The 20071-nt window shown below is 43.4% G+C and overlaps 1 protein-coding gene across 3 annotated transcripts in view; it reads right to left on the bottom strand.

Annotated features, from left to right (window-relative positions):
- Nucleotides 1-20071, bottom strand: part of RPS6KA5 (ribosomal protein S6 kinase A5) — a 126735-nt gene that overhangs the window by 12506 nt on the left and 94158 nt on the right. For all 3 annotated transcript variants that reach the window (XM_054715828.1, XM_054715829.1, XM_028155911.2), the window contains 6 exons: nt 13991-14141; nt 10234-10395; nt 8185-8310; nt 7657-7790; nt 6881-6974; nt 3009-3179 (listed from right to left, as the gene is read on the bottom strand). In XM_054715828.1, the coding sequence (XP_054571803.1) occupies nt 3009-3179; nt 6881-6974; nt 7657-7790; nt 8185-8310; nt 10234-10395; nt 13991-14141 (838 nt within the window). The remainder of the gene's footprint in view (nt 1-3008; nt 3180-6880; nt 6975-7656; nt 7791-8184; nt 8311-10233; nt 10396-13990; nt 14142-20071) is intronic.

Genomic DNA, 20071 nt, shown 5'->3' with positions numbered 1-20071 from the left:
CTCCCTTCCAAGATGGCTCGTGTGAGCCTGCTCTCCATTCAGAGACACCACCCAGTCGTGAATTTGAGATGGAAGGAAAACGGGAATATAATTAAATAGTTACATGTAAGGCTTCACCACAATTGAAGTCACGGGTGGGGTTCCCGGGCTTGTACTTGAGAGCCATCTTCAGCAGATGACTCCGGAGCTCCTCGCCGGGCAGGCGCTGCGCCTCCTGCAGGGCAGGGAGGCAAGCACACCTGGCCCCTGCTCACTGAGCCTACTCCACCTCTGAGAATGACTTCAGTTTATTCCTTATCGAGAATGGCAGCGGACTCCCTTGATCTCAGCCCTGGAAATGGAGGGGATGTGGCTGCTCCTCTCCTCTCCTCTCCCAACTCTAAGAGGAGGGGGGTGTCAATACTCAGGAATGGGAGGGAATAACAATTCAATCTCATTGTACCTTCGTCTCAAGCTCTGCCTGAAATGAATTTGATAGAATTTTTCTTAATCTTTTAAGACTATGGGAACCAATTTCAGAAATACAAAGCAGCTTATAAGAATGTCAGCCAGTTTCTAAATTTATCTGATTCTCACCTAGAATTTAGGATTTTGCCTATGCAGAAAATGAGTGCCACATAAATATCTACCAAGAGATACAGAGTCAGATCTTAAAACGGTACATCACTGGGAAAAGGATTAAATGTTTAGTTTGGAAATAATATGCTCTTCCATTTAAAAGTCAAAGTGAAAGCTCTTTTGTTATGAAAATGTTAGTACAAAGGCACATTTTCTTTTAAAAAAAATACTTTATTATTGATTTTTTACAGAGAGGAAGGGAGAGGGATAGAAAGTTAGAAACATCGATGAGAGAGAAACATTGATCAGCTGCCTCCTACACACTCCCTACTGGGGATGTGCCTGCAACCAAGGTACATGCCCTTGACCGGAATCGAACCTGGGACCCTTGAGTCCGAAGGCTGACACTCTATCCACTGAGCCAAGCCGGTTAGGGCACAAAGGTACATTTTAATTTCTCTAAAAAATAATTTTGATTTAGAATTACAACTGTAGTAGAATATCGTAAATAATCTGACAAGCCTTCATTTCAAACGACTATGTGAGAGGAAAGTTTTTTAACAAAAGAAGAATTAAATATCAGTAAACTAGGAAGGCAAACTGAATCCTGCTGGAGGGACAGTTGCATCGTTTGAGGCTCATGAGATAACAGATGGCCAGTTATCAAAGAATAAAACATGTGAAAACGAATTCTATAGAGTCATGGAACAGATCTTTTCAACTTAAGAAAATTACATGCTTGTTCCTTGTCTATCAAGAAAACATTTAAGTGGTGTGCTTTCACATTTAAAAATAGCTAATCTCCGATGCACAGAGTGCCATATTTTCAGTGGGAGTTCTGTAGGAGAGTGAGAACTATGATGAAGGAAGCAGAGGGGTAGCTGTCAGAGTTGCAAGTTCATAAAGCAAATGTAGTTTTGATTAACCACTAGTAACAAGAATAACAGTAACATCTAATACATAGACTGGCCCTGGCCAACGGGGCTCAGTTGGTTGGAGCACTGGCCCGTACACTGGAAGGCCACAGGTTCAATTCCCAGTCAGGACACAAACCTAGGCTGTGGGTTCAATCCCCAGTCGGGTGCGTACAGGAGGCAGTCGATGCATGTTTCTCTCTCACATCGATGTTTATGTTTCTCTCTCTCTCTCTCTCTCTCTCTCTCTCTCTCTCTCTCTCTCTCTCAAAATCAGTGAGCATGTCCTCAGGAGAGGGTTGGGAAAAAATACACAGGCTGAAGTTTAAATACGTTAGAAATTGGTCAATTATATTTGAATGCACATAATTCGGTTTTTAAAAACATCCTCTTCCTTCCAATAATTCAAGATACTCAAATAAAAGGCAAAACTGGTACTTTTTGAGAAATATTCTTTTGTGGTTTAACACAAAAAATAAACACCAAAAAAAAATTTTTTTAAATATACTTGAAAATGCATTATAACCACACGGGTAATAAAAATGATGTTCTATTTTAAAGAGAAACTATGTATAATTTTGCATAGGGTAAAGGATGACTCATTGTTATTCTTTTATAAATTACTGGGTTTTGCTTTTAAATTTTTAAATTATTTTGATGATTTTCTAAAAGGGAGGAATTTCCTTATTTTTGATACTAAAAAGGGATCATTCTGTAGCTAGAACCTTCTTAACCTTTCAAAGAAAAATTATGTGAAAAAGCTGCTATTTCTGCACTGCTACACAGTTCTATAAGTAAGTACATGAGCAAAGAAGAGGACATATAAGGATGGCATAACTAATTAAACCAAGATAATTCTTTGTGTTTAGTATTTAGAACAGAATTATATACATTCCTATTCATGAGCTAATTGATTTGATTGCAAATATGAAAAATAAGCTTTCAAAATATACCACTAATAAAACCCCTCTAGGCCGGCCAGTGTGGCTCAGTGGTTGAGTGTTGACCCATGAACCAAGAGATCACTGGTTCAATACCCGGTCAGGGCACATGCCCGGGTTGTGGGCTTGATCCCCACTAGGAGGTGTGTATTGATGTTTCTCTCTCATGGATATTTCTGTCTCTCTATCCCTCTCCCTTTCTATCTCTAAAAATCAATTTAAAAAACAATATATATAAATATATATTGTTTTAAAAAACCCTCTAAAATGGTATACATATAGAGGGGATGTTATTTTCTGCTACAAAAATTTCCATTGCTATTTTTAATCCACAACTGTTGCATAAAGTATTTCTTCCATAAAAGGCTCTCACACTTACAAATATAACCTCAAGATGATCAGCGGGCAAAAAAAAAAAAAGAGAGAGAGAGACTAATTTATTTTAGACCAAAATAGAAAACAAAAAAATCCAAGAAACATGGTATTTCCAGGTATGTATTTAGCAGGAAGCCCTGACAGTAAGAAAGCCCACACATTGGGGGAGAGTTAATGATGAGGCTGGATGGAGCGACGGGAGAGAAGGTGCTCTCCGTACCTCGGGCTTCAGGTCCCTGTGCACCACTCCGACGTCGTGCATGTGGCTCACAGCGGAAACCAGCTTCCGCATGATGTAGCTGGCCTCGGTCTCACTGAAGTGCTTCTTCTTCTTAATGCGTTCAAACAGCTCCCCGCCGTTCAGAAGCTCCATAACTAGAAAAGTGTGAAGCTACGACACAAAGAAGAAGAATGTGGAGGGCCTTAATGAAGAAAAATGTATTAACACGTAAAACATTTATTGACTATAAACTATCACCAATAAACTTAAATAATCCTTTGTTAAAGTCATCAACAGCAATCCTTGTGTTTTAGAAAAAAGAGCTGATGGGGACTGTGGCTTTTTTAGAATTCTATTTTGGTAATGGAAAATTTCAAGTACTGCAGTGCAGTCTTTATCTATGCTTTTCTTGATGAATTCTTTCATTTGAATTTCATTCTAACCCTCTCTATCAAGTTTACATATCTTTCTTGTTAAAGTGTGATCTAACACGGATAATGTGAAATTGGCTGCTTTAAATAATATACAAGATTCCTGATAAAAGGCATTGTTTGATGATGCCACTTTAAACCTCCTGTTAGGGCTTAACAGATAAGTTTTAGGGTTCCTGTCAATACCGATGGCCAGTACCCATAACTCACTGTAGGTTGTTGTTTTTTAAATAACTGCTTTTGATCCAAATGGCATTATTTTAATTAGTTTAATCAGTTATATACTTACTATGTTTTCCATAAAGAAAATAACATAGCTATCAAAAAGCAAAGGAATTATATTAGCTCTCAAATTAACACAAATGGTTTAAAAAATATATTAACTCAATACTCATAGCACCAACATCACTCAAAAACCAAAATATTTATGTTTCCCTTTGAATTAGAAAAATCCAGAAAACTTGCTTCATAAAAAAAGACAATTATAAATACATCATCCTGTTCATATTGGGAAAAATGTAAAGAGTGGACAACCCGCCCTAGCTGGTTGGCTCAGTGGATGGAGCGTCAGCCTCGGACTGGAGGGTCCTGGGTTTGCTTCTGGTCAAGGGCACATGCCTGGGTTGCAGGCTCAATCCCCAGTGGGGAGAATGCAGGAGGCAGTTGATCAGTGATTCTCTCATCACTGATGTTTCTCTCTCTCTCTCCCTCTCCCTTCCTCTTGGAAATCAATAAAAAATATATTTTTAAAAAGAGTGCACAACCCTTTTAGTAAGATAATTGTTCTCAGGTTACTAGCTATCAAGCCAATTTGGGTTTGTACATCAGACAAATAAGGTCAAAGTTGAAGTATATGCCTCTGAGCTTTTAAAAAAATGGAGGGAAGCCTGGCAGGTGTGGCTCAGTGGCTGAGTGTTGACCCATGAACCAGGAGGTCATTGTTCAATTCTGGTCAGGGCATGCAGGAGGCCGCTGATAGCTTACTCTCTCTCACCTTTGATGTATCTATCTCTCCCTCTCTCCTTTGCTCTCTGAAATCAATAAAAACATATTTTAAAAAATGGAGGGCAATACCTACTCTATAGTGGCTTAAAAGATAGGGATTAAGAGTCAAACCTGGATCTGAATGCCAGTTTTCTTACTTATGACACTGGGAATATTACTTTACCGCTATGAACTAACTTTAGGATCCTTACAAATAAAATGTAGATAACAATGAGAAATGTTTATGTGATAGCTTGACAGCCCTCCAGAGATGCCTCTCGTCTACTCCGCAGACCCCGTGGCTGTTACCTTGTGTGGTAAAGGGACCCTGCAGTTGTGAAGAAGGATCTGGAGATGGGGAGACTATCTCAATCATCCATCAGAGTCCACAGTATGAGATGGGGTTATGGAAGCAACAGGTGGACGTGATGCGTGGAGGGTTACAGGTCGAGGAAGTGGGCGCTCTCTAGAAGCTGAAAAAGGCCACTGAATGGACTGTCCCTTAGGGCCTCCAGAGGAAACCAGCCCTGTCAGATGATAAGTCTGTACTGTTTAGGTTCGTGGCAATGTGTCACAGCAGCAATAGGAAACCAACAGAGTGGTAAAGCACGAATCCTAGTGCATAAAATGAACTATACCCTAGCACAACCAAGGGTGCAGTCCCGCCCTCAATCAATTTCACCCAGTAGTAGAAAACAAGACCGCGTGGATTGGGGACAATCTAGCCACCTGTCACCACCAAGGGAAAAACAACCCAAGATATCAACTGCATATTGTTATAATATATTTATACTACTACCTACAGGATTATACCATGAGATAATTTATAGTCTAGTAACTCTTGAATATAAAAATAGCACCTAATAAATACACTTGAGACTTAAAAAATTCAGGATGCAGTTCCTGAGATTTGACATCAGCTGGAAGGTCAGAGGTCGCATGTCTTGGCTGGGAGGTGGCTGGGGGACAGCTGCAAAACTCAGAGGTGGATGTGGAAGGCCCTCGACCAATCCCATGATTGATGTGTGAATCATCGCCTTCAGGAGATGGTCCAGGCTCTTCCCAAGCTCCCCCAGGGACAGGGGTCGCACCACCTCCACTGTAGGTGACGAGCCCAAGAGGTGGAGCAAGGAGAGGAGCAGGAAGGGCATTCCCTACTGAGTTCTTGCTACAAAGATGTTCCTTTTCTGGCTATGAGAACAAAAAGCAAGAAGACAATGGGATTATTTTTGCTTACCCTCCTGATGTGAAAACCAGCCCGTGTTTCTGCCTCCCCTTGGGCAGTAGAGCAAAGTAATTAAAAGCTTGCTCTGAAGTTGAGCTGACTGAGTTCCGATCCCAGCATTAGCACTTACAAACTGTGAGACCCTACCCTGTTCCTTAGCTTCTGTGGGTCTCCGTTTTCTTGCCTCATGGAGTTACTGCAGGGAATGAATAAGATACTCCCTGTAGGGTGTCTGGTACAGTGCCTGGACCACATGAGGTATGACAGCACACAGCTGCAGTTTTTACAGTTAGGATGCTGCTGCTGCCTGGTTTCACCGGGATGTTTCACTCTCGGGTGCAGCTCTAGGGGAAATTTCAATGTGGAGAGAAGTGGGCCACAGCTGTCCTAGGACAGGGATGTTACAGCAGTACAAGGAGAGAGCCCAGAGCCAGAGACCAGGTTTTCCCAACGAGGTTTTCACGGACTTGCTAGGTGATCTTGGACAAGTCTCACGACCCTTCTGAATCCGTTTCTTCTTTGGTAAAACCAAAGTCTATTTCCTTAGATTTATTAAATTTAAAATGGAGTTTTAGCTGGATTTAAAACTCTTGTGCCCAGCATGTTGTCTTGAGCAGGGCTGTGTCCCACCCAGTCCCAGAGGAATTTCTGCCCTGGAAGGTGGCAATGGAGGAGCCGGGGAGGAGACAGGGGCCTGCCACAATGGTGCTCCGCCTGTATCCCAAGGTACGTGCGTCTGTCAGGTTTCTGTTAGAAATCGGAGCTGGGAGCAGAAGAGGGAGCAGCATGGCATGGCCTGGAATGGGAAGGTGAAAGGGAAGTCTCTTTGCCTTTCTGCTTCCTGTTTGTACTTTAGCTTGCTCCAATTAGGCTTACGGTTTTCTACGTTCTATTCTAGAAGTAAAAGGAAATTTCTGAGTCCTGAGAGGTCTGAGCGACTGAGCTCTGGTGGGAGCAGCTGACCTGTATTAGCACAGGGCTGCCGGGCGGCAGTGCCCTCGTCCCCCTGCCATATTATCTACCGCTGCCGCTGAAGGAGAAACGCAGAAGCAAAAGGTCGCACTGATTTGGGGGTGGGGAAGAGTGTGTGTGGAGGGGTTGGTTTCTCTGCCCTCTGTAGTGGCTGGTGATGTCCCATATTTTTAACTCTGACCCAGGAGCAGCAACAAAGCTGGTAAAAGAGTAAAACCTCGAATGTGAATTAGTACGCACAGAAAAGGACTGTGGACTACCTGATCGTGAAAAACTTCGTGCAATTTCACAATATTGGGGTGTCCTTCACAGAGCTTCAGGGCTGTTATTTCTTTCTGAGTATTGGCTTCCATCCTGCGAGATGAAACAGTTAGTCTCTACCAACCTCTGCGCCAAGTGTTATGTCAGTGTTGCCCCAAACCTCATTTTGTTTTTATTTACAGAGCATTCAGAATACAAGTGTCAAAGTATGAGAATGAAGCTTCCATGAAATACTGAGTCATGCTACCCACCAGAACAAGCAATGCATTCTTCTCAGAAAAGACTGCTTCTGAGTCAGAAAAGAGCGAATCACAGGAAGAAATGGATGCCCTTCTTGCCCGACAATTTGGTAGTAAGAATATATAATTATGGAGGTAATGATCAGTTACCAAAACAACCTGCTGGCTCTCAATGCTACCAGCAGATTGCTAAATTATTATTTTTTAAAAAGTATTTCAAATAAACAACGAATAGGAATGACAACAGCTGCTGAACGCACTAAGCCAGTTTGATTAAATATCACTGCCACGGGAGTTTTCTCACAGGAAAGGCAAAAGCCCATCATACTACGATTTATGTCTGAAATGGACTCCTTTACCTGGAAGTCTCTATTAGAGTTAGAGGTATAACGGATCAACTGAGGAGCCGAATGGCCAAACCTGTGGGCAACAAGCCTTACAATACACTGTTGATTTCCTTTTAAATAAAAGTCTTAATTTATAGAATCCACCGACTAGGATGAATACATAAGAGAAACTGCCAGAAATGGTCATACCTTTTGCTGATTATTTTGACTGCAAATGCTTGGTTACTTTTTTTGTGTATGCACTTTCGACAAATTGAAAAACTTCCTTCTCCCAATGGCTTGTCTTTCAGATCTAGGTCATAGTGCTGATAGAATGGAGAGTCCTGATAGGAGACCAACATCATTTAACTTAAGAAAATATCAGTAACACACACGGGGTAAATAAAACTGTAAAGTAATAGGACATCACTAATGTTAATAAATATAAATGGAATATATGCATGGATCATCTTCTAAAATTCATCTTACTTTAAGCTCATTTCTATGTTCATCTATATCCTTGATTTAAGTTATATAATTTTCGATCATTGTAAAAAGAGCTCATTTACACTGATGATAATAATTCTCTGGGGCAATTATTACTATTCCATTTATTCATTTCTTAAAACCGCATCTTGGTTGAATGGTAAGTCTATTAAATTTACTGGGCTTGAGAATGTTAATCAGTATTAATACTTAAGCCATAAATATGTAATTTAATTAACCACATCTATATACCTTGATCATTGCACTCCTGGCAACATTTGTCGCCCCAGGACGTTCCACTCCCACGTGACATTGAAGAGGATCTACAACGGCTGCGTTGCGCTTGAAGAGAATTGAAGGAGCAACGAAGGAATAGCCCTAAAAGACAAAAGCAGAGGTGAGAACACAGATTGGCAATTTTCCAGTTTAGCATGGACTAGACTGTAATAATATTTTCTTAAGTCAAGAAAAAAATAATAAAAACCACTCAAATGTTCGGTAAGATGATTCTAGTTTTATTTTATTTGTAATCTAAAATGCAAGATTATTTCAAATTAATGGAAAAATGCTTTTCAGAAGGAGATAATGCCATCTTCTGGTAGAACTAAACCAATTCAAAATTAAAGGCAGAAAAATTCATCTTTTTTTTTTAAAAAAAAAAAAACCTCTTCTCTATTTCACCCCAAAAATCTGACTCATAGCTGTAATTCTTTTGCATTGATGATAAAAATTTATTTATAAACACAACTAACTTCTCAAAAAAGGTCGAGTTAAGGGATTAAGCAAAGTGGTTCAAGTGCCACTGTTTTCCAAACTAGCAAAAAAACAAGTTACATTCCAGTTGGTTTCTAAGTCAGCAATTTTTTTTGACTCATTCTATTTCTTTAGACTTACTAAATTTAAAATTGAGTTTTAGAAAAGGAACAAAATCAAGTGGAAGAATGATGTCCTGAATCAAAAGTGACATAATGATGGATGATTAATCTGTTCAGGCTAGAACATTCACTAGTTCAATGAACATTTTTCTAAACACCTACTATGTGCCCAGGCAAGGGCTAGACATTAGTGTCATGAATGTTCACAGGCATTGTCTGGATGGCCAGGTGCAGCCATACTTATTTGTGGGAGTCAAAGGAGAGAAGCTATGATGCCACTTAACAGAATATTTCATCTTAAGTCTGAGAAAGATTCTTTTCTAAATATACTAGTACAATCCTTTCTAAACATTTTTTGAGCAGGTAAGATTATTCACTGAAGACAAAGAATCAGATAACATTATTTATGAACTAAAGAATTCTATATAATAAAAGGCTAATATGCAAATAGACCGAACGGCGGAACAATCAAACAATTGGTCGCTATGATGTGTGCTCACCACCAGGGGGCGTGTGTGGAACATGGTGGGCATTGGCTGCGGCTGGATGGTGGAGCAGGTGAGTGGGGGTGCCAGAACAAGGCGAGCCCCTGGTGGTTACTGAAAATTCTTTGCTCCTACGTGTCGTGGTCCTGCCCAGCGCTTGCACCTGCTGCTGGCACCGGATCCACTCACACCCACTGCCAGCGCCGGAGCTGCCGCTCACACCCACTGCCAGTGCTGGCCTTGCTCGCACCCCCTGCCGGTGTCCAGCGCCAGTCCCAATCACTCGGCGCCATCAGCGGGTGCGAGCAGCGGCTACTGGCCCTGATTGCCCCTGAGGGTTTCTCCACCTCCCCCTGCTCCTGAGGGGCAATCGGGGCAGCAGCTGTCGCTCGCACCCGCTGCTGGTGTCAGCCCCAATCACTCCGCGCTGTCAGTGGGTTCTAGCAGGGCCAGCGCCGTCAGTGCGTGGGAGCAGTGGCAGCGGGAGCGGGGCTGCCTGCAGACAGGAGACCAGGGGCTGCAGTGGGAGGGGCCGGGCAAGGTCACGGAGGATGGGCCGAGACCCGCCCCTGTGCCTACCGCAGCCTCGTGGCCCATAGTTCCTTTCAAGGTGTATGAAGTTGTGCACTGGGCCCCTAGTGTTTTATATAAATAGGGATAAAATAAAGTAGTATTATGTTTTCCATAAAAGAGCCTGAACAGAAATAAAATTTCAGAGATAAAAATCAATAGTTTTCCTATCAAAAATAAGCACAAAAACAATGTCTGCTATTTAACAAACCTTAAGCTCCAGTTAATAATTTTCAAATGTCTGTATTCAAAATTGTTGAAGATATTAGAGAATCCTGCTTTATAAATGCCAAAATAAATGTTCACACGGGAAGTTAACCTTTCCTTTCAAAGCATGCATGGCCAACGCACACACGCAGCCTGGAGCTCACCTGAAACAGCCGCTCGGAGTTCTGGGGCAGCGCCGCCGGGGAGTAGGTGGGATCCATTTCTGTGAACTCTTCCGCAAAGTTACTCACATCTAATTCATCTCGGATGACTGGCTTAAAGGGTGCGGGCACTTTTTTGGCAGCTAAATCATCCCAATTTATTTTCTAAAACAGACGAAGAAAGTTAGTACAAAATAGAAATCAGCAATGTTGAAATGTATTTTCTAAGAATAACAAAGCCAGATTAGGATTTTAATTAATCACAGAGAGGCGTATATTTCAAATTAATGATTAAACACATATCTATATACATAAAAAGCCAGTGTCCATGACAACCGTGACGACCCAACGACCAGTCACCATGAGGTATACTGAGCACCTCTTGGTCCCTCCCCGCCAGACCACGAGTGGCGCTGGTGAGTGGGCTGAATGGCTGACCTCTTGGTCCCTGCCCCTGGCCTGCAGGCTCCAATGGATCAGCGATGGTGAACGCGGGAATTGGGGTGGGTGGCGGGAGGACCCGGCTGGCTGTCAGGCTGTTGGGGTCACCAGCTCATCCCCCGCTGCTCGAGGGCTCAGGCCTGCAGAAAAGCAGGCGCTGGTGACTTCACCTCCATGTGTGTGCACTGGGCCGGCTGCTGATGGAACATGCTTCCCGCTTGGGGGTGCTCACGCTGGGGTGGGTAGGTCGTGGGTATGCCCTGCAGCTTCTGTCAGTGCCTCAAGCCCCAGCGGCAGTGGCAGTGGCGGTGGGAGCGGCCCCAAGTGGGCAGCGCGTTCCATCACCAGCCGGCCCGGCGTACGCGCATGGAGGTGAAGTCACTGGCGCCTGCTTTCCCACAGGCCTGAGCCCCTGAGCAGCTGGGGATGAGCTGGTGATCCCAATGGCCTGACAGCCCTGTGGTGGAGGCGGCATCTGACCTGGGGACTAGCGAACGGGCAGAAGATGGCCCTGATTGCAAAAGGCCAGGCCCTAGGGACCCCACCCACACAATTTCGTGTGCTGGGCCTCTCGTGTACTTATAAGCATGAGCACATTTTCTGACCGCAGCTTAGCAGGGCCTGACATGGGAGTCTCATCATGTCCTCTAGGGGGCACCAGGACACCCTAGTTTACTCTTAGGGACAACAGAAAAAGTAACTTTTGTTCTGAGCCTCCAGGGAAAGGTTAAGCCAAAACAAAACAAAAAACAAAAAACAAAGCAAAATAAAAGGAACTCTAACAAAGGGCTTTAAGATGCCCGGTGGCTACGGCTATGAAGTCTAAAGGCACATTCCTATTCTCTAGAGGCAGTGTTACTTAGCTTTCCTCTGGTCATCTGGACAGATCAGAAAATAAACTCAGCAAAAGGCATGTGTTTACTGACATCGATAAGCTTAAAGGATACTATCATACTGATGAATCACTCTTTCTCATTCAACTGTATTCATGCCTTTTAAACACTGCCGCTTCTCTTCCCATGGGATAATCCAAGCACCCTTTCCACACATAGCAGACACTGCCTGATAAATCGCTGCTTTATATTATTCAAATGCAACCCTCTGCTGTTTTTATATGCTCCTTCTGTCATTTATCACAACATCAGATAATGCTTTACTGAACTGAGCCTTACAGATATCCTATTCAGATATGTCTTCAAGTCTAAGATGTCATCATTGATAGTAAGATATTATTTTATGCACCATTAAGAAAGAAAATGCAGCCCTAGCTGGTTTGGCTCAGTGGATGAAGCGTCGGCCTGGGGACTGAAGGGTCCCAGATTTGATTCCGGTCAAGGGCACATGCCCGGGTTGCAGGCTCAGTGCAGGGGATTGGTGATTCTCTCTCATCATTGATGTTTCTATCTCTTTTTCTCTCTCTCTCCCCCTTCCTCTCTGAAATCAATAAAAAATATATTAAAAAAAGAAAAGAAAAAGCATTACCAATTAGAACGGTGAGATGTTGTCCACTGTAAGATATATACTGATTTCAGAGAGTGTAAAATGTGAAACCTGCATTTCTAGGTTGATGACATTGTGTAAGTTTAATCAACCAACATAAGATGTTTTTATTATGCCCTCTTGTGGAGGCAATGGAGATAAAATCATTAAGTTGCTCAAATTTTTCAGCTAGAATGGTTTTAGAGATCATTTAATTTATCTCCTTTATTCGACCCAGATGGGAATGGGGCCTGGGAATAAGAATTAACCATTTGACTTAAACATCAGCCTGTGGAAGGGTCAGGATTTGAACACAGTCTCTTGACTTCCTACTAGTGCTCTTTCCTCTGTGGCTGTAATGTTTTCCATTTTATGATTTGTGTTTGTCTAGTGCACATACATTAGGAGAAACTTCTAGAGTAAGTAGGTAATTTAAAGAAATATGTTGTTAGCAGGAGAATATTTAGTATATAGAAAATTGAATGCTATTATAACCCTTTCCACCTCTACTCCATTTAGGTCTTTACAAGTAAAATTCTGGTTTTTCCTTAAGTGTCCTTATCATTTAAAAAGTCAAGGCAATTAAATAACCTAAGATTACTATTCCAAGCTACAGATAAAAGAATTTTCTCTAATATAAAGGATATATTGTAATATTCACAAATACAGGGAATCGTGGAGAAAAAGAATTCTAGGAAAATCTGATTGAAGATATTTCATTTGAATACTTTTTTGAATGTTATCTTATTAATTTTTGAGCCAAACTTCTGAACAAGATATATGAAATCGTTTGTTCAAACATTAACTTTTCTATGACTCTATGAAATGTGCATACTGATAAATTAATTTTATTTTAAATGTATTTCCCACTATGTACGGAGACTGAAATAATTGCACTTTTTTTAGCACAATCACTATTTATTCTTCTATATTTAAAGACAATAAATAATGCGAAAGCTTACTCTACAGCAGAGTTTTTTCTTTGCCTTGGTAGCTATTTTCGTTTGTTTTGGTGCTAATAATATAAAAGTTCAGTTTGCAGAATAAAAATAAAATCTGGATGTCCCTTTAGACCAGAAATATTTAGGTTATGCTGTTGATATGATGAAATTATTTAAAAGCCAGAAGCGTGGGGTATTAGAAATCAAGGTCATGGTATCCCAAGTTGACCATTTAGACTGAAATAATTGAAACAGCCAACTCAGTCAATTCAACTTTTTTTCCCCCCCAGTTATCTAATATTTTGGGGGGTTTTTTTGGACAAAATTGAGCAAACTGAGTTGAGCAGCTGTGTTGGCATCCTGTGGTGTGGCTTCTTCAGAAGAGGAAAAGCACTGTCTCAAGTACAAAGAAAATAAATGAGTGATTCTCTATGTGCTATAGACATGTAACTAAGAAATAGGGAGATTTTTGAATTCTCTGAGATTTCTCCTGGGAAAAGAAGAGATAAAATCACTATCTAAAAGTTGTAACACAGTGGATCATGAACTGAGAGAGAAGCAAAGCATATAATAAAAGTCTCCATAGTTCATATGCCTAAATCTTGTGATCATAAATGGAAACTAATACTCAGAAACCCTAACCAATTAGTATGTAAAGAAGCAAAATGTTATTATGACACCACCACCCCCTCCTGCTTCATCTAGGGAGAAAGAGACCACTTAGGTCTCTACCAGTCAAATTTTGATCCTTCCTAAAGGGTCCTTGTGATTAAAAAATTAAAATAAAAATGGCCTTTTACATGAAAATAGGGAGAAAACAACTCAAAAAGACCATGTTCATTCATTTCACATTTGAACAGTGGAATCAGCAGGGCATAGATCTGTTCAATAAATTTCACCTGAAAAAAGAGATGCTCTTTGATTTCATCTGCATCACGCGGACCACATCCCAATCTTTTCTTAGGATCTTTCATCAGAAGACGCTGAATTAGGTCTTTAGCTAAAGCACTCATATCTTGGGGGTACGGAGGCTCACTTTTTAATATTCTCCTGTAGGCAGATAAAACTTGTCGTTAAAACAATCAGAGGGCGAAGTGATAGTGACAGTATTCTTAGCAAAAACAAGAAAAGCACAACGCATTTGGAAATTGAACAAATGTGAAAAACATAGACAAGGATATTTCAAATATGAAATCAAATTTCAGAAACTTAAATAAGCAGAAACAAAAAGTACTGGATCCTTTTTCAACATAAATCAATCCTAACAAGAAGCCACCATCCCAAATATTTAATTGGGAAGAAATGAAAAGGAAAGCGTGGGGCCAGACAAGACCATCTACCTATGGACTAAACCCTACGATGAAAGATTTCACCATGGAAGCAACTCTTAATAAATTCAGGGAAGTGAGTTCAGTATCCAGATTTGAGAGGACAAAGGAAACCCCGAACCACACCCGCCCCGCTCGTCTTTCCCTGTGTGCCAGCAGACAGAAGGGGCCAGCGGGAGTGCAGGGGGAAGGAAGACTGAGGCGGGGAGTCAGACCACCTGGACGCGGCTCTGCTCTTGATATCGGAACAACCCGGGCTTCTGCTTCCCTTCCCACCACAATGAAACAGACAGGCAAGCTCTGGAAGGCAAGTGCCACTCAGGGACAGAGTCAGTCTGCTCCTTATGATGGAAAGTAGAACATGAAGATAATCCAGCCCCTTGATGAAATATCTGAATTTATTCTAAGGTCACAGAAGAGATCAATCCAATTCAAATAAATGCACTTTTGCGCCGCCCCCCGCCCCCCCCCCCTGAAAAGCCAGATCAATAATTTCATGAGAAAGAAAGAGTGGGAGGGACATAGAAATTCAGAAGCTTAACGCAATCAAGGAGATACACAGTTACTCCATTATTTGGGTTTACAAAAAGGCCCCCTGTTGTGCATTAAAATATGAATAATTGTTAGGGGTCAAAAACAGATAAGAAGTTTGTAAGACAGTACAGTGTGGTAAGAACATGGACTTTGCAGCCAGACTAAGTTCACTCTCAGAGTTAAACAAATTCTGCTGCTTACTGGTTATGTGACCTTGAGGCAGTTCATCTCTTTGTATCTCGATTTTATCAACTATAAAATGGGGATAACAACAATATCTACCTGAAATGGGTATTATGGCGTTTAAATGAGCTAAGATAGGATGTACAGCTTGAAGCACAGCAAATGCTTGATAAAAGAGCTCCTAATATGTTAAGTGTCTGGTCATCCAGTCAGCCATTCAAGCAATCAAAGCATAATATGCTAATGATATGCTAAGGCTGCTCAACCGCTCGCTATGACATGCACTGACCACCAGGGGGCAGATAGTCGACCAGTCGCTATGATGTGCACTGACCACCAGGGGGCAGACACTCCTGCTGAGCTTGCTGCTGGGGTCTGGCTGATTGGGACTGAGATGTGCTCGACACGCCCTAGAGCCCTCCTGCGGTCCCTCCCCAGCTGGCCAACCTCCCGCATCCCTCCCCAGCCCTGATCGTGCACCGTTGGGGTCCCTCGGCCTGGCCTGCACCCTCTCGCAATCTGGGACCCCTCGGGGGATGTTGGAGAGCCAGTTTTGGCCCGATCCCACAGGCTAGGCTGAGGGACCCCACAGGTGCACGAATTCGTGCACCAGGCCTCTAGTACTTCCATAAGTGGAGACTGTGGCAGGTAGCCCCCGAGAATCTGTGAAACAACAGTGGACTGTAAATTTTTACTAAAAACTCCAGCAGTGCTGTTCATTGCAAAGCTACTTCCATTTCTAGCACTCCATCTGGAGAACGTAGGGGATGACGGTAGAACAAGTGAAAAGATGAGCGGCGCCCTCTTTTCATCTCGATTCTTTACATTCTCCTATTGCTCACTGCTCAGCAGGATTTTCAGCATCAGAGACAATCCTCTCCTCAGATCGGGCGCCCGCATGTCTGACAGAGAAACAGGGAGCCCTGTCCCTCAGGGAAAAACAAGCACTGCCTTTTCTATTTCCCCACCTGGAATGGGCCTCTGCTCCACAGGCAGGAATGTGCTGTGCCAAGAAGATCAGAATAAAGACACATGGTTGCGGGCATTCTTTCCTGAGCCCTGGACCGACATCCTCTGACTCTATCCTATTACTTCCTCAACCCAGTCATCTGCCGTTGGTCACTAGGGAAAGAAGTGGTCAGTCACGTGGACCCATGGTGGGTTCAGCCACAAAAGGAGGGGCTCTGAGAGAGCAGTGAGCGCCTGAAAACAGGGATGGCCCCCCGAGATGCCAGAACTGGAGGGGCAGCAGAAGGAGACCTGTGTACACCCAGGGCACACAGACCGCACACAACCAGGGTGGCTGGCAGGTGCAGGGAACTAGAGTTCTAGGTTCGGACGAGGCAGGGATCAGGTCGGGAAGAAACTGAGTAGAAATCTGAAGGAATTCCTGTTGAAAACATGCTGATGAGGGAACATAGAGAGCAGTATGGTAGTCCCAAATCCTCGCCTTTCTTTCCCAAGTGAAAATAATATGGCCAGAACCAGCAGCAGTAGAGCCTCGCAGATGAGGCACAACCACCCCAGCTCAGAGCAGGGAGAGCAGGAGCCACGCAAGAGACTCCTCCTCGATGTGGTGGTAAATGAGTGGCCTGGGGTCTCCTCAGCAGGTGCGGGGGGCTGACGCCTGTTCCTGGTAGGACACTGCCTACCAGGAAGAGAAGCAGAAATTGAGGTGGGGTGGTAGAGAGAGAGGGCTCCTAGCAGACTTAAACCTTTTCTCCTAGGAAGATGACCTTGGATTTACCTTCTTTCACAGTTTCCTGAAATGGATGGATTGACATCATGTGAAATGTCAGCCAGGCCTGGTTATTGTGAAATAACCCGAGAGGTGACCTGCACCTGGCCGGAGAGGGGCGAGGAGGCACGTAAGCCGTGAAGGTTGTCTGGCCCAGGGCTGTTAAGATACTTTCAGCAAACCGTGTGTTCTCTCTTATCCTCAAGGGTGTCCGTGTCGGGGCCTGGAAGCTGTGCTCATGGGAGATGCACGATGCAGTTTCCATGTTGAGCTTCCCATGCTGGGGGGGGGGGGGGGTCCACACCCACCCACTTGATCTCATCACTAATGGCCGAGTGTGCCTTTCTGGGCTGGGAAACCAGGCTGAGGTGGTTGGCAGGACCCTGATGAAGCCGTGTCTGATGTTATGCTGATTCACTCTGCTTTCCCACCTGCGTCCTGCTAGAAAGCTAAGTCAAATGTCTGCCCTGTGTTTTATTCAGGGCTCTAAACCCTCCACCTTCCTAGAGAGTGCTTCAGAGGGCAAATGAATAATACAGTATGATCCAGTTCTACGCCACAGCATGCGAGTAAAGCAGATGTAAACGAATCTGAAGGATGATGAAAGAAAAAGAAGGCTGAAGAATATGAGTACCAAGGGAGGGTCGTTTCTCTCTCGTCTGCAGCTGCTGCAATGGGTTCATGTGCAATAATGTGTAGACGAATAGCTACTGTGACACACCTTAATAGACTTGGGAATAACGAGCAAAAAACAAACAAACACAAAAACAAAAACCTGGGAACACAGATGTTGCTATTGGGTACATAATACCTAAAATGAGGAAGAAAAGAAAAGTTGAACAGCACACTGGGAATCAAGAAGGCCTTATAAAACATGCCAATAAAGGATGTGATCATAAAGACATAAGAAGGATAAGAAATCCAAGGAAAAAGGAAATATAGTCTCTTTTTAAAACAGGGTAAAATATAGTAATATTGTAATTACACTATATATAACTCTGAAAGCAACACATCTATAAACAGAAAAATTTTTTATTACAAACTAGAGGCCTGGTGCACAAATTCGTGCACCGGTGGGGTCCCTTGGCCTGGCCTGTGGCTCTCTGACATCCCCCGAGGGGTCCCGGATTGCGAGAGGGTGCAGGCCAGGCCAAGGGACCCCACTGGTGCACAATCAGGGCCGGGGAGGGACCGCAGGAGGGCTCCAGGGCGTGTCCAGCCCATCTTGCCCAGTCCTGATCAGCCAGACCCCAGCAGCAAGGTAATCTACTGGTCGGAGCATCTGCCCCCTAGTGGTCAGTGCATGTCATAGCTACTGGTCGGATGGTCGCTTAGGCTTTTATATATATACTAGTAGCCCGTTTGCACGAAGATTCGTGCAATAGACCTTCATTCACCTGGCTGCCTGCACCAGTTTTCTGCCGGCACCGGGGACCCAGGCCTTGGCTGTGGCCACCGCCTTCTGCCTTCTTTCAGGGTCCAGGCTTGGCCCTGGGCGGTGGCCTTGGGCTCGGCTGCACCCAGTGTCCCTGCTACCCGATCGCAGGAGCCGACCCCCAGTGGTCTCCTGCAATTGGCGCAGGCACCCCGCTGGCGCCCAAGGCCGGGAAAGCCTCGGGCGGCTTTCCCGGCCTTGGGCTCTGCCGCAACCCCAGCGTCCCTGCGACCCGATCGCAGGAGCGAGCCGACCCCCAGCTTCCCTGCAAGGGTTTCCTGGTGGGCGTGATTGATGGGCGTGGCTTGGTTGGTGGGCGTGGCTTGGGCGTAGCGAAGGTGCGGTCAATTTGCATATTTGTCTATTATAAGGTAAGATAGATGAGCTAATTCGTGGTGTTATGAGTAACATGGATAAAATACAAAAATTCAACAAATTACTGCTTGATTTTGTTTTAGAATATTATACCATCACATGCAAAATCAATTTATTAAAATAATCACCTAAAAAAAAAGCACATCTTGGGAGGACAAATAAGTTAATTACCTAAACCTTTTGTAAAGGACACATGGTAGACAGACTTCTCAGATGGTCCCCAATTACCACTGTCTCCTAACCAACATCAACAAGAAAGACGACATGGTGCCACTTTCATGATCAGTTTACAAATTCCATCTTCCTAGCAGACTGCCTCTATTGCCTTCCTAGCTTGCATGCTCTGAAGAAGCAAGCTACCATGTTGGACAGGCCAACACGGCAAGGAATGGAAGGTGGTCTTCAGCCAATAGCCAGCGAGAATCTGAGGCTTTAGGCCAACAAACCTGTGGAACCGAATCCTGCCAACAACCCATGCCTTGGAAGCAGCTCCTTTCGCAGTTGAGCCAACACTTTGCAGCCTCGGAGTGACCTTGAAGCAGAGGACTTAGCGAAGCTGATCCACAGAAACTCTGAGATAATAAACGTTTTTAGGTCATTTGTTTCCTAGCAATGGATAATGGATAACTAATACAAGGCCAGGCAATAAATACTGTAGACTTGGAGAGCTATACGGTCTCTGTGGCAACTATTCAACCCTGCGGCAGTAGCAGGAACGCGGCCAGAGATGACAGCAAATGAATGAGCACGGCTGTGTTCTGATAAAATGTTCCTGTGGGCACTGAAATTCCACTTTCCTATAATTTTCACATGCCACCAAATACTGTTCATCTTTTGACTTTTTCAACTATTTAAGAATATAAAATCCATTCTCTTTTCCCCAAAACTGTAAGAGAAAATTTAGAAAGTTACAGAGGCAAAAGAAGGGCCCTGGGAGTTTAGGAGAAAGGTGAAGCTAATGCGCCTGGGGGAGGAAAGGGAGTCGGAAAGGCACCTTGTGCTCCCAAGAGGGGGAGCTGCTAAAATCTATTCTTGGCTCAAAGGCCACACTCAAGAAGATGGGCAGCAGAATGGGTCTGTGGTCTGCCAAGCCCTGACCTAAAGAGCACAATTAGAACTTCTGTTTAATATCATTGTTTTGATAACACTTAGACCTGAATTTAATAACGTTATGTTTATAATAGTACAATGAACATATTAAGAAAGCATGCCTTATTGATAGGAAATGAGGAACCAAATAAACATTTCTTGGCAAACATCTTCTACATTTCAAAGGCAGAGAAAGTGAGACAAACAACCCTGTCAGAGATGATGGAAGAGCCACGAACAGAAGCTCTGTGTCCTGGTTCCTAGGTGAAGGAATATTCAATTATCATGTTTTACAAAG

The sequence above is a fragment of the Eptesicus fuscus genome, chromosome 5, assembly GCF_027574615.1.
Source record: "Eptesicus fuscus isolate TK198812 chromosome 5, DD_ASM_mEF_20220401, whole genome shotgun sequence".
NCBI lineage: Eukaryota > Metazoa > Chordata > Mammalia > Chiroptera > Vespertilionidae > Eptesicus > Eptesicus fuscus.
This window is presented reverse-complemented; position numbering and strand designations above follow the sequence as displayed.